General features: G+C 36.1%; 1 protein-coding gene across 1 annotated transcript; it reads left to right on the forward strand.

Moving 5' to 3' along the window:
- The first annotated feature begins 2,317 nt into the window (after window positions 1-2,317).
- On the forward strand, window positions 2,318-3,307 carry LOC134373982 (olfactory receptor 4Q3-like). The gene has a single exon (XM_063092111.1). It carries the CDS (start codon window positions 2,360-2,362, stop codon window positions 3,305-3,307), a length of 948 nt encoding a protein of 315 aa, XP_062948181.1. The 5' UTR covers window positions 2,318-2,359.
- Window positions 3,308-15,416: the final 12,109 nt, after the last annotated feature.

Below are 15,416 nucleotides of genomic sequence, written 5' to 3' on the forward strand. Positions count from 1 at the left end.
AGGCAGCAAATTTGTTGTCAGTAAAAAAATCCAAGAATAAACACAATCCAGTTCCTACCTTGATTAAAGCTCAAATAACTAAGATACAGGGATGCCTATGTTGGGGGTTCTGTAAAAAATCATCTAATAATTGTCCAAAATATTCATAATTCTGAAATTCCCTAATATAACTTTAGAGAAGTAGGTCATAAACTAGGGCTTAAAAATGACATGTAGTAATTGGGGTTATAATATATTTTACATACTGTTCTCTTATTTAATCTATCCTTCTGGTTAGTTTAATTTTAACCTTGTCTGCTTTAATACCCATGCAAGCTTATTTTTCTCTACACCCATTCTGTGGAAATAATAAGTATAAAATATACCCTTCATATACTGTTTCTTCACAGTATGGAGTAATCACATTGTTCCTCAGCCATATTCTAAGACTAAATTACAGCAGTGCTTTGGATTATTCTTTCCTTTTCTTTTTTTTCTGGTTTCTAGAAACCTCTTTTCAAACTTTTTATAAAAACTTTGGTTGTTTTTTCTCAGATTCTTTCCAGTTTTCCCAGGATGATGTTTGAAATGAGATCCAGAAATTTAGTGAGAACTTGACCCCTGTTAATTAGACATTTTAGGTAACTGTGGAGAACGTGAGAATGCTATTTTCTCGTGGAAATTTGCAACCCTTGGTATGTTCAAAGAAGATTGGAGAATTTCCAGTAGAGCAGAGCTCATTTGATGCCAATCCAATGATCAAATGGGTTCCTATCCTGTATTTTCTGCTTCGTTTTGTCTTCCAATTGAATCTGTAAAGTGAGGTGGTTCCTTCCATTAATTATGAAACTATAGAATTGATGCACCTGTGCACCTGGCTCCATAGGCAGGTGAATAAGATGGTGGCAAACATGGTGTGACAGAAACATCCAAAAGTTGCTTAAATAATGTCCTAGAGAAAGATTTCCTGTCAATAAGGATTTTTTCTAAATTCAGGAACTTTTTTGTATTTTCTGTGGAAATCTCTGAAATATAATATAAATTATTTTATCAGATAACTTTCTCTGAATGACTTGAGAGAACCAAGCGCAATGTGGAGTAGGTAACTGGAAACAGAAAAATACAAACCTTATCTCACTTTATATTTTGCTTGGAGCTGGTTCTAGACAGAAAATACTCTAGTAGAGACAGATAGACGTCTACTAATTCCTAACCACTTCGGTGGATGAAATGTATCAGTGTTCCCTAGTGTTTTATTTGTAATCCAATTGCACTCCCACCCAATGTTGGGAGTGAATGTGAGGGTAGAGCAGGGGAAAATAGATAAAACGATATCTTAGAATATCCTTTATTTTCTTATGTGTACCTATGATTGTTAAAAAGTCCAGAAGCAGTGTAATCCTGATTTCTCTTTATATTCTTTACTACAAAATGTGTCACGGTGGACTTTTGTACATGCCCCGTGATAGGGGTCATTATCCTTGGCCTCTTCTCTTGGTGATTAGCATCTCCTAGCCACGGTCCCCATCCCGAGTCTGATGCTTCCCTAAACTTTAAAGGTTAAGATTTTATTTTTTCTTATCCAATCTTCACAAATTTCTCAACCTCTGTGACCTGGGATAGTTAATAAAGACAAAGAACATGAATTTCTTTTCAATTGTTCCTAAGTGATCTGTTTCCTAACATAAACATTTGCAATAACAACTAACCCTTGCACAGTATATCAATTCATTGTTTACAAGGTATTCTTCATTCAATTGGATACATTATTGAGTTTCTGCTATGCAGTAAGCATTGTGGTGTGGGAACAAAGATGAACAAGAAATATTTCTTCATCTTGAAGGACTTAGCCATTTTTACTTGTGGTGTTCATAGACACATTATATTTGATTCTCAAAGCAACCTTGGAAGATATTATTATCACTATATTACATTGAATAAACAAAGAATAAAACTCAGCGAGGCTTAATACTTTGCCTGAGATTACTCCATTGGTAAGTGATAGCACTAGACACTGGATCTACATACTTCCTTCCCTTGTCCTTAAAGGATATTATTCTGTCTATTAAGATAATGGAATGATTAGCATGCTCTCATCACCTCATGTCCAGGTCATTGTCCCCCTTCTCAGTTTGTTGTGAATGCAATCTAAAAGCATTACAGCAATAAAGGGTTGGAAGAAATCCAAAATAATCCTTGTTCTATTGTCATAGGAGTGTACATTTACTACCTCATGAACTTGCTTCAATTATTTTCATCCTGAAATATGATTCCATAAACACTGGATTCATAATGTGACAATAAATACATTGCCTTTTGTCTTAAATCTCTCTTGTTCCAATTTAATTCTTTGTCTAGGTCACTTGGTATTCTCAGCTTGATGAAAACAAAAAATGATTCAAAGGTGACAGAATTTGTTCTTCTGGGCCTGTCATCCTCCTGGGAGCTGCAGCTATTTCTCTTCTTAATATTTTTGTTGTTTTACATGGCTATTATCCTGGGAAACCTCTTGATAGTGGTAACAGTGCGAGCTGATGTTCACCTGCTCCAGTCTCCTATGTACTATTTTTTGGGCCATCTCTCCATCATTGACCTGTGCCTGAGCTGTGTTACCATGCCTAAAATGTTATGGGATTTTCTACTGCAGGGCAAAACCATATCCTTTTCAGGATGCCTGGCTCAGATCTACTTCCTCCACTTCCTAGGAGCTAGTGAGATGTTTCTGCTGACAGTCATGGCCTATGATAGGTATGTTGCCATATGCAACCCTTTGCACTACCTGACAGTCATGAACTGCCAGCTATGCCTTCAGTTGGTTTTCGCCTGTTGGAGTGGGGGTGTCATCCACTCTATCACACAGGTCGTTCTGGTCCTCCAGCTACCTTTCTGTGGCCCCAACGAACTAGACAACTTCTACTGTGATGTCCCACAGGTTATCAAGTTGGCCTGCATGGACACCTATGTGGTAGAGGTGCTGATGGTCTCCAACAGCGGTCTGCTGTCTCTCATCTGCTTTTTGGTCTTGCTATTCTCTTATGTTATCATCCTGACCACCCTGAGAACTCGTTTTCGCCAAGGCCAGAGCAAGGCACTCTCTACCTGTGCCTCCCATCTAACAGTGGTCAGCCTGATTTTTGTGCCGTGTATATTCATCTATTTGAGACCTTTCTGCAGCTTCTCTGTGGATAAGGTATTCTCCGTATTTTACACAGTGATCACACCTATGTTGAACCCCCTCATCTACACACTCAGAAATGCTGATATGCACATAGCTATGAAGAAACTGAGAAAAAAGCATGTGGCATTCTGTTGCTTTATTAGAGGATGATCAGAAAATGGTGTAGAAAACATAAACTTTATTGGGGAACTCAACTCAATTTTGCTGATTTTGGTATATAAGAGAAAACCATTTTGATGACTGGTATAAAAGAGAAGACAGCATGAAAATGATAATGCATCACTCTTGAATATAGTCGGAAGTCATAGGTTGCTTTCTTGGGTGTTCAGTATTAATTAGGAAATGCAGGAGAATTTACCAGCCCACAAATGATAACAGAAATTAATTGAAGGCTAGAGTCAGAAGACACCTCGAAAGATTAGCTCTTCCACCTTTATGTCTATAAGTAGTCTTCATTTATTCAATTTGTTCCACTCTAACTCTACTCAAATGAAAGAAGATATTATATCTCCTTCTTTCTCCTGCTCCTCCAGGATTTAACAATTCCTAGTGTCAGACAGTTTCTTCTGATTTCTCGACAAAGTTTCTTCTGAAGCAGTGTGAATTCCTTTCGTCCTGTGACTAACAAAGCATGAAAACAGTACCAACAACACTCTATATTAGTGTTTACTTAGGAACTCTGTTCCATGTTATGCTAAATTTTAGAAATGCAATTGAACAACCCACTTGAAAGAACATATGCTCTTAACAAAGTTTATGTGTGAGAGAAAGTCTGAGAGTGCTGAGGTGATAGAAGCTATAACATTCTGTTGTAAATGCTTCTCAGGAAGAGGCATTGCATTGCACCTTGAGTTTTTCTTTGAGTGTAATTACAGTGGGGCAAGTTGATAAGCTAGCTCTTCAACTGATCATAATGTTTAAGAGCTCTAACCTCTAAAAACAAAAGAGGAAGAAATGAACTGTGGTTTAAAGCACTCTCCCTGTCCTTGAGGTGCTTATAGTTATTACCTCTTAGAAAAAGTGCAATCAACCAAGAAAGCTAGTAATTTTATAAAATTAAGCTATTATGCATTTTTTTTATACCCAGGAAGAGCATTTATCCTAATTATATGAACTAATTGCTTAATTTCTATTATACTTTTATAGGAGCTCCAGAGATAGGAGATCCCTAAAAAGTTCATGTAAACATTTATATTTAAGTGTACGTATTTCTGACATAAGCCTTCTTGCAATTTTTATGTCTGTAGAATGATATTTATCCTAATTACTAAATAGTATGTTAATGACAAACTTTTAGCAATATTTTTATATTTGCTCACTTTATTTTCTAATCAATTGCTACAGAGAGGATTTTCTGATTAGTTAAGTGAAAAACATATCTCAGGAAAAAACTATTTGGAACTTTACCTAGTATGTTCTAGGATTTACTGGATAACTTGCAGCACCTCCAGTCATGTAAGAACTTTCGTTATATGAGAACAAAGAGTAAGTTTTCATTTTTGTGCTGATGGTTGATGATTTTATGTTTAAAAAACTGTATGTATGTATGTTTATATTGCTACAGAAGAACCCCTCACAGATCAAGAAAAGAGCTGCCACTTGGGAGGTTTCCAAATAGGTTGGGTGAAAATGGGAATGGAATCCCTGGTACAGATCACATCCTCCCCTTTTCCCTTCACTCGACTCAACATTTCCAAAGATGTTCTTTGCCTGCAATGAATATCCCGAAGAGCAGGATAACATCCTAAAGAGAATATCCTGAAGAGGAGGAATCTGTCAGCCAGCGTGTAGTATATGTGTTGACACAAAGATTTATGTGGTGCTGTGGTTCAGCCAGGCACATGGCAAAGACACAAAGCTCCAGGCTTTCTTTTAGTATCAGCTGGCTACATGGTGTCCTTTTTCTGATGTTCCTCTTTTACAGCGAAATTTAAAGTCTTGACAAATCATTTTAAATGTCCTGTTGATAGCTGGTATTAGAAGCATTATATTAAGAAAAGCAAGAACCTTGTGTATTTCCCTTTGCATTTTCTATCCTCCTATATTTGCTTAACCAATTACTTATATTAAAATTCCTTTTATTAATAAACTGGCAAAGTTTCTGTTTTTTCAGCCTGTACTTGATTGATATTATCTGAGTGCCTGGCACTCTAGAGTTCCCTGCTCAGATACATGAGCACACTTCCAGAGCCTGCCTGAGACTCTTCTTTGGATCTCTCCAAAGAAGAAAGTGAACCCTAGGCTGAGGAGGTGGTTGAGACACAGTGTGTAAAGTGTGTAGACACTGGACATCTGGGCTGCAGGGTCCACATTCATACATGAGATGGACAAATGTGGTGGTTTGGGGAACCAGTAGAAGAGGTAAGTGGGGAGCTGAGAGCCAAAGGCCTACTGTCCACACTGCCATGTTCTGGTGCAGAAATTCAAAGAGTCTGAGGATTTTAAACTGAAGATTGGCCTTCCAGTAATTATGGTGGTATGAGAAGATATTTTAAAAATTGATAGCTCAATTTGTAGCTTTTAGACATATGTTACATGGGCTCCATATGTACTCTCGCCCTGTGTCCCACAGATATTAGGGGTGACTCTTTTTTCTAGTTCTTGTGGCCCTTTGAGGTACCGAAATAACTGAAAAGAGACAAAGACAAATTTGATTCATGAAATCACAGGAGAATTATTGACTTCATCTTTCCAAAATGTATCATGGGAACTAAGGTTATGCACATTTATACCCTGGCTCCAAAGTACACATTGTGAATGGGCCAATATAAATTAGAAAACCCTACCCTCCCATTGCCAAATTCATCTCTCTAAGAGCCCTAGAAACTAGAATGTTTATTAGAAGTCAGCATGCCATTACATTTACTCATAATTTAGAGAAAACACTTTCTGGAATATGGTCCTCTAATAAATAACTCCTAGTGATTTTTTCATCCTCTAATATCAATTAATTCATTATTAATTAATTCATTCACTAGTAAATTATTAAACATTTATCAATTCAACAATTATTTACTGTGTGTCTATTTTGTGCCTGGAAATGTGGTAGACATCTTGCCATTTGGGGCTTCCAATAAATTATCCAAATATCTAGATATAGAGTCTGTCAAAATCTACAGTGGGAGATGAAGAGCATTCTAAGGCAATATGTTAGCCTGCCCAGATGACTGAGGGGAGTAGAGCAGAGGGTTCTGAAATGTGGACTCTGTGGTCAATGACCTCATCATGGCCCAGCTCTACCACATACCGCAGGACAAGTGACTTAAGCTCTCACTATCCTTTTGTCTGTATAATGAGGACAATAACAGTATCTATCTCATAGGGTTCTCAGAAAAATTAAGCAAAATAATACTTTTAAAGCTCTCATAAGAGTGTCTAAATTTGGTCAGAACTCAATAAATATTGACTGATTTTGTTACTATTTTTACTAATTGTTCTGGTAAATTGAAAGGGAAACAAGGCTAAAAGAAAATTGTACAGTTGTTTGATCCTAGAGAATCATAGGACAGAGAGGTGAACTTGACTCCAGATCATTGCCATGTGACAGCAAAATCTCTAATAACTCCTCTATTCATAGTGAAACCAGACTTGACACAAGGAATTTCATGGTAAGTTATGAAATAACTTACATACATTCCTAAAGTTATGTAAAAAAATCATATTTTAATTGTTTTTTAAATGTTCTGGTTAACATACTTTCAAGGCTCTTATACAATCATTTTTTAATTTAAATAATTTTAAAAACTTTTCAATAGGTTTAGATTTACTGTAAAGTTGCGAAGATAGTACAGTGTACACTTCACGTCATTTCCCCTGTTGTTATCTTACTTTAGTAAGATACACTGGTACATTTGTCACAACTAATGGACCGATATCGATGCATTATTATTAACTAAACTCTACCCTTTGTTCAGATTTATTTAGTTTTTCCCTAATGAATAAGTTTACTTAAGTTGCCCATTTTTGACTTATCATGCCAGTTGTTGATTTATTGTTCTTATGCTCTTTATGTTCTCAAGAAGCTTTTTGTAATTATTCTCTAAAGAAATACTTGGAAGTGCCTGGTGCACTACTGTTACATGGAGGAAATGGTAAAATCTGTAATGTAAATATAGTGCAGTTCTAGTTCCTATCTCTTTAGTGAACAATACTTTGACTTCCTTTTTTTTTTCTGTGCTTGTCATATTTATTTGCCTATTTATTTATCTATTTATTTATATATTTACTTGAGAAATAAAAATTGTTTTTATTTGTCATGCACAACATGATGTTTCGAAATATGTCTACATAGTGAAATGGCTTGATTGAGCTAATTAACATATGCATCCTGCACCTACAAATCTCCTCCTCTTCTTCAAATCTATAGTTTCTCATCTGCAAGTTCTATCCTATCTCAGATTCTGGTACAAATATTATAATGAGATCCTGTAGGAGAAGGAGTATGCATGGGGTTTAGAAAATCTAGGATAATACTTAGGAGTTCCCATATTACTGACTTTATTACAGTAACACTGTGTACCTTGAGCATAGCTGTAGTGACTAAGCTTATTCTGAGACCAAGTCTTGATCCTAGTTCTCACTTATTGTCCCAGTCCAGTCCCATTGTATGAACCTCTGAACTAATTACAGTTTCCTTATATCTCTAAGCTTCTGAATTTGTTTCTTTCTGTGCTGGAATTACCGATCTAATTTTTACCCTCAATACTCAAAAGTGTCATCTTTTTGGAAGTCATCGCTGACCCTGTCCTTGTAGAGTTTTATTAACTGATCCTTGTATGGATTCTCATAGCATGCTGTGTTTATCTGTAATTAGCATAAGCCTTACCATATTAATTGCAATTTTTCTTCTTACTTATTGGGCTGCCCCATTATTCGGTGTCTTTGTATCTAGAGCATTCAGCTATAGCTCAGGGTAAATACTCAATAAATGTTTTTTTGCAGGAAGGAAGAAAAAAAGGAAATGAAGAAATAAAAAGAAGGAGCACGGAAGGAAGGAAATGAGATAAGGAAGAAAAAGAGAGGAAGAGAAAAGCATATGACACCATTCTTCATTTCAAAAGGAATTTGGGTAGAGAGACCTAGTGAAAACAGGACTGCCACAGTTAGGCATTTTCTTGTTTAAACAGCCCTTTTATTTGTAACCTAAAGAGTTATAGAGCAATAAAATGTTAATAACAACAAAAAAAAAAACCACTTTTGTGCTGCAACATGGTAATACCTTTTGCCTCTGAAAATCACTGTACCCAAGGTGAATGCTATCTGGGTTACTATATTTTTCCTGTTGTTAATGGTTGTGCCATTCAAACACTCAGAATTTTAGGCTTGACCTGAAAGTTCTCAATGTGATTTAGTGATAAATTTTACACTAAATTCAGAGGTGTAATCCTCAACTCAAGTCAAACTGCCTTGACCTAAATCCCTTAGAAACGCATTCATGTAATAATAGAGCTGAGGCAATATCTAAATTAAACATTTTGCTTGCCTACTTGAGCTGCCGCAAATTTTAGAATGAAATGAAGTATTTTAATACTCTTATAAGCAAATAGACTGTATTGTTGCTGGGTTAGTGGGCCAGTCTAGTGAAACTAAGCATCACCCTTTTCCTTCCTTTGCTCCAACTTTGAGTTAACTGTGCAAAACTCTGGAAATGGCCTGACTGTTAACTAGTTACTTGCCAAGTAGCCTTTAATATGGTTTTACAAGGAGTTGTTTTGTGGAGATTACACTTGAACTTTCTCTGCCTAACAGTACTCTCCAGCTGCTACCCAGTCACTAGCCCAGCAATTCTCTCGGGGTCCTGATGATGTGTGAAAATCGCTGAGAGTTTCTTCCTCCAGGTAGCCAGGAACATAGAAATAAGCTCTTGCAGGCCATGATCAGGATCCATGGCATGGCTGTAAACTCATGAAATCCTTTTTTGAGACAGAGAGAGAGAGAGAGAGAGAGAGAGAGCGAGAGAGAGAGAGAGCGCTCAGAACCTTTTCGTGGGCTGTAGGAGAGGAAATGTGACACATGTGAAGGAAGGGAAGCATCATGCAAATCTCAGTCTTTGAGTGTGAATATCCGGGTTTTCATTTATATCTCAGACAGGTTTATTGATCTGAAATCACAAGTTCTTCAAATTCTCGTTGTGGTACCACATTCAGGAAGATGGTCAGAGTAAGTTTTCCATCTGGAATGACACCTTAATGACCAGTGAAGGAGGCAAAGGAAGTTTTCATTGATTCAAATTATATTTAAGGATGATTATATTATAGTTTTCACCCACTTTACAACATCTGTCTTAATAATTCTACAAAGTAATTTAGGAAATAGTTTATCATAGTTTAAAGAGTGTATTGATATTATTTCAATTGGAATTTAGTCTCAGCCTTACCACTAACAGTAAAACTCAAATAATTCAATTTCCTCTCTGTGCCTCATTTGTTTTACCAATGGTTAAATGAGTGAAGTAAAATCAAGTGATTTCTAAGATCTGTTTAACTGCATAAGTATAGGAGTTTACATAAGCGATAGTCCAATTTAAGATAATTTGAGGAGGTTATTTAAAGATATTACTCTGAAATGAATGACTTTATGTCAGGAATTGGATTTTATTAATCTTTTTTCAAATATTTCCATTTTTTTATTGAAAAATAACTGATTATGGATATTAGTGGGGTACAGAGTTAACTATCAATACTTGTGTAAAATATGTGATGATCAAATCAGGATAATAAGCATATTCATCATTACAAAATGTAATAATGCTTTGTGTCCTTTAACCAATTTCTCACTAACTCCCTTTACCTTCGTCTTTCCCACCTCTAGTAACCAAAGCCCTTTTCCTGGAAGTTCAACATATTATTGTGATTCTTTCTCTCTTTATTATTTATTATTTTTATTTATTTATTTATCTATTTTTGTTTTTTATTGGGACATAATTGATTGTCTATGTCTGTGGAGTACAGCATTGACTATCAATACTTGTGTGTATTATGTGATGATCAAATTAGGATAATTAGTACATTCCTCATTATACAATGCAATCGATTTTTGTGGCCCTTTACCAATTCCTCCCTCCCCCTCCCCCTTTCCCACCTATGGTAATCTCAGTTCTGTTTTCTTCTTTTAAAAGTTCAGTGTATTACTGTGATTGTTGTAACTTTCTTTCTTAAAATTTGTCTATTTATTTATTTTTTATTAGCTCCCACATGTAAGTGAGGACATGTGGCATTTCTCTTTCTGTGCCTGGCTTATTTCGGTTAACATAATTTTCTCTATGTGCATCTATGTTGTTGTGAATGGCAGTATCTCATTCATTTTTTATGGCAAAGTTGTATTCCACTGTATAAATATAGCACATTTTCCTTATCCAGTCATCCAACAATGGACATTTAGGTTGGGTTCAACTCTTGGCTATTGTAGATAGAGCTGCAGTAAACATGGGAGTACAGGTATCCCTTGGCCATGATGATTTACATTCCTTTGAGTATATGTCCAGCAGTGGGATTGCTGAGTCAGATGGTAGTTCTATCTGTAGTTGTTTGAGGAACCTCCATACCATGTTCCACAATGGCTATACCATTTCACTGTCCCACCAACAGCGTAGAAGGGTTTCCCTTTCTCCACATCCTCACTAGCATTCTCTGTCTTTAGATAATAGCCAGTCTAACTAGTGTGAGATGAAATCTAAACATGGTTTTGGTTTGCACTTCCCAGATGCTGAGTGACATTGAGCATGTTTTTCATGTGTCTGTTGGCCATTTATATATCTTCCTTTGAGAAATGCCTGTTCAGCTCTGTTTTAGTCCATTTTGTGTTGCTATAACAGAATACCTGAAACTGGGTGATTTATAAAGAAGAGAGGTTTATTTGGCTTATGATTCTGGGACAGCTGCATCTGGCATGGGCCTCAGGCTGCTTCTACTCATGGAGGAAAGGAGCAGGCAGCCGGTGGGTACAGGCAGATCACATGGCGAGAGGAAGCAAGAGAGAGAAGCAAGAGAGAGAGAGAAGGTGCCAGGGTCTTTTAAAGCAACAAGCTCTCGAGGGAACTAATAGAGCAAGACCTCACTCATTAATCCCCCCCCCCCAGGGAGAGCATTAATCCATTCATGAGGGATCTGCCACCATGACTCAATCAGTTTCCAACACTGCCACATTGGGGATCAAATTTCCACATGAGTTTTGGAAGGGACAACACATCCAAACTCCATTAGTCTCCTTTGCCCATTTTTTGATTGGGTTACTTGTTTTTTTACTGTTAAGTTATTTGAGTTCCTTGCATATTCTGTATGTTAATTCTTTGTCAGATGCATAGTCTGCAAATATTTTCTCCCACTCTATAGGTTGTCTTTTCACTCTGTTAATTGTTTCTTTTGCTGTGCAGAAGCTTTTTAGTTTGATATAATCCCATTTGTTTATTTTTCCTTTGGTTGCCTATGCTTTTGGGGTTGTATTCATGAAGTCTTTGCCCAGTCCTACTTCCTGGAGTGTTTCCCTTATGTTTTCTTTTAGGAGTTTTATAGTTTCAGGATATATATTTAATTCTTTAATCTGTTTTGAGTTGATTTTGATATATGGTGAGAGGTACAGGTCTAGTTTCATTCTTCTGAATATGGATGCCCACTTTTCCCAGCAACATTTATTGAAGAGGCAGTCTTTCCCCAACCTACGTTTTTGGTGCCTTTATTGAAGATCAGCTGGCTGTAGGTATATGGGTTGATTTCTGGGTTCTCTATTCTGTTCCATTGGCCCATGTGTCTGTTTTTAGGACAGTACTGTGCTGTTTTGGTTACATTAGCTTTGTAGTACAATTTGAAGTCTGGTAGTGTTATGCTTCAAGCTTTATTTTTAATTTTTATTTTTTGCTCAGGATTACTTTAGCTATTCGGGGTCTTTTGTTGTTCCATATGAATGTTAGGATTGTTTTTTCTATTTCTGTGAAGAATGAATTTGTAGATCACTTTGGGTAATACGGACATTTTCATGATGTTAATTCTTCCAATCCATGAGCATGGAATGTCATTCCATCTTTTTGTGTCCTCTTTAACTTCTTTCAACAGTGATTTGTAGTTCTTATTGTAGAGATCTTTCACATCCTTGGTTAACTTTATTCTTAGGTATTTTAATTTTTTGGTGACTATTGTAAATGGGCTAGCTTTTGTCATTTCTTTTTCTGCTAGTTCACTGTTGGAGTATAAAAATGCTACTGATATTTGCATGTTTATTTTGTATCCTGAAACTTTCCTGAAATTGTTTATCAACTCTAAGAGTTTTTTTGTAGAGTCTTTAGGCTTCTGTCTATATAAGATCATTCATCTGCAAATAAGTTCAGTTTGATTTCATCTTTTCCAGTCTGGATGGCCTTTATTTCTTTCTCTTGCCTAATTCCTCTGGATAGTACTTCCAATACTATGTTAAACAGGAGTGGTGAGAGTGGACATCCATGTCTTGCTCCCATTCTTAAGGGAAAATCTTTCATAAAGACTTAGAAAATTATGATTTTATTAATCTTTTTATCTTCATAGCAGAGTACCAGATACAGAAAATGTGCTCAGTACATATTTGTTAAGTGAAAGAATGAATATTAGTGTGTATAAAATATAGAAGATCAAATAGATGATGCCTTAAATAGTCTCTTCATTGTGTTACATTAACTCTTCTGCAGATTTTTTTTTCAAGACTTTAGTTGCTCAGGTTATTATTTCATATCTTTTAGCTCATTGGTCAGTAAATTGTTTCCTCAATTGTGGCCAGTTAGAGAAACAGGATAGGACTGGTAGGTAATAAGGTGGTGGCAAGTCACTAGAGATGTGAAAACATGCACATGTGTCATAATGCCGCTATGAGGTATATTGAAGTCAAGGGCTTTCCATGGGGTGGAGCTTGAGATTAAGAAAGAGATCCAGAATGTTTGATTTCTGCTCTCTGTAAATTTTTCACATGAGGAACTAAAACTAAATCTCTCTCCCAAAGAATTTCAGAAGCTGCATTCTTTGCTAATTGTTTTATTTAAAATACAGTTTAGGGGTGCTGACCTCCCTACTCCCAGCCAAAAATCCTTATATAACCTGACTCCCCAGACACTTAACTGCTGTTGACTAGAAGCCTTACCCATAACATAAATAGTTGATTAACACTTATTTTATAGGTTATATGTATTACATACTCTATTCTTCCAATAAAGAAACTAGATTAAAGAAAATATTGTTAAGAAAATCATAAGGAAGGGAAAGTTTATTTACACTACTTATTGAAAAAATCCGTGTGTAAGTGGACCCACATAGTTCAAACCCATGTGGCTCAAGGGTCAACTATAATTTAGGTGGGTTCTTCAAGTTAAAAAAGGGAGAAACCTTGTTTTTATCAGCTCGACACATCCTATTATAACTAGTATATACTCTTTGGCATTATCCTAGAGAGATTAAATTTGACCTAAGAACCTGGGTAGACCAGTGGAAATAATTAGTCCCACTAAGGCTCTGGTCCACAGAGTTCAGATGTATGACACTGATGTTTCTGAAATTCCACCACTAAATTGACCATGACTTATATTTGCAGATTGTTTATTGCTTTTGTGTACGTTATTTAATTTGGTCCTTACCGTGGGTGGCATTATCTCAGAGGGTCTGACTCTGAGGTTAGTAGAAGTTAGGAAACATATAAGAGGCAGAGCTGTGAGTCAGGCCCAGTTGTTCTATCTTTAAATCCCCCCAGTGTTCTTTCTCCCAGTAGAAAGATCACTGTAGAAAGACCTTGGGTCCTAGACTTTCACTAATTTTATGAGCATCTGAGGGGGATCCTAGATAAAGTTGAGTTACCACTGGGAAAGAATAGAGGAGCTTCCCAAACATCTTTTGGTATCCATGCTTAAACTCCTAAAGGTAGCTATGGAAGGACATGGACTGTACTCTGTTACTGCTTCAGTCAGAGGATTATATTTGAGAAAGTGGGTGTCATCAGTAGATACACTTTCTAAGATGGCGACCAGCATAAAAATACATATAAATGGGAATTAGAATATGAAATGGTAAGGAGGTTAGTGTCCTAAAATGACTCCTATCCAGGCTTCTCTCTCCTTCCAGTCGGCATTTTCTCCAGTAGCTAAGAAGAGTAAACTTGAAATATGTTATGTACATAAGTTGCTTTATATGTAATGTATATTTAATCCTTATGATACTGTCTGTGATATGTACTAAGATCTATTCTCAATAAATTTCAAGTATAATATAAAGTATTGATAACTGTAGTCACCATGTTGTAAATTAGATCTCCAGAACTCATTCGGCTTGCATAACTGAAACCTTGTAACCTTTGACCAATATCTCCTCATTCCCCACCCCTCTGCCCTGCCTGTGGAAACCACCATTCTATTCTCAGTTTGAATATTTTAGATTGCACATGTGAGTGAGATCATGTAGTATTTGTCCTTCTGTGTCTGGGTTTTTGCTGAATAATATTCCATTGCATATATACACTACATTTTCCCTCCAGCTTTATTGAGACATGATTCACAAATAAAAATTGCATGTATTTAGAGTATAAAATGTGGTGGCTTGATGTATGCATACATATAAAATGATTACCACAATCAAGCTATTTAAAGTATTCATCACTTCACAGTTACCACTTCTGCCTGTGTTAAGAAAACTTGAGATCTACTCTCTTAGCATATTTTAAGTCTACAATACCTTATTATTAACTATAGTCATTAAGCTGTACATTAAGTCTACGGTATTCATTCATCTTAGAGCTGAAGGTTTGAACTCTTTGCCCAGTATATCTTCTTTCCCCCTAACCCCCAGCCCTTGGTAACCACCATTCTACTCCCTGTTACTATGTTTGTTGGGTTTTTGGATTTTTTTTTTTTTTTTTTTTTTTAAGATTCCATCTATAAGTAATACCAAGCAGTATTTTTCTTTTTGGTGCCTTATTTCATTTAGCATAAAGTCCTCCAAAATCCTCCAAGTTCATCCACATTGTTGAAAATAGCAGGAATAAGACTTCCAGTACTATATTGAATAGAAGTGGGGAGAGTGGGCGTCCTTGTCTTATTCCTGATCTTAGGGAAAAAAATTTCAACTATTCACCATTGAGTATAACATTAGCTATGGGCTTGTGATATATGGCTTTTATTGTGTTGAGGTGCATTCCTTCTATATGTAGTTTGTTGATAATTTTTATCATGAAAGAATATTGAATTTTGTCAAGTGCTTCTTTGTTTGTTAAGATCATCACAATTTTTATTTTTATTCTGATAGTGTGATGTAGCACA

The sequence above is a fragment of the Cynocephalus volans genome, chromosome 3 (genome assembly GCF_027409185.1).
Source record: "Cynocephalus volans isolate mCynVol1 chromosome 3, mCynVol1.pri, whole genome shotgun sequence".
Taxonomy (NCBI): domain Eukaryota; kingdom Metazoa; phylum Chordata; class Mammalia; order Dermoptera; family Cynocephalidae; genus Cynocephalus; species Cynocephalus volans.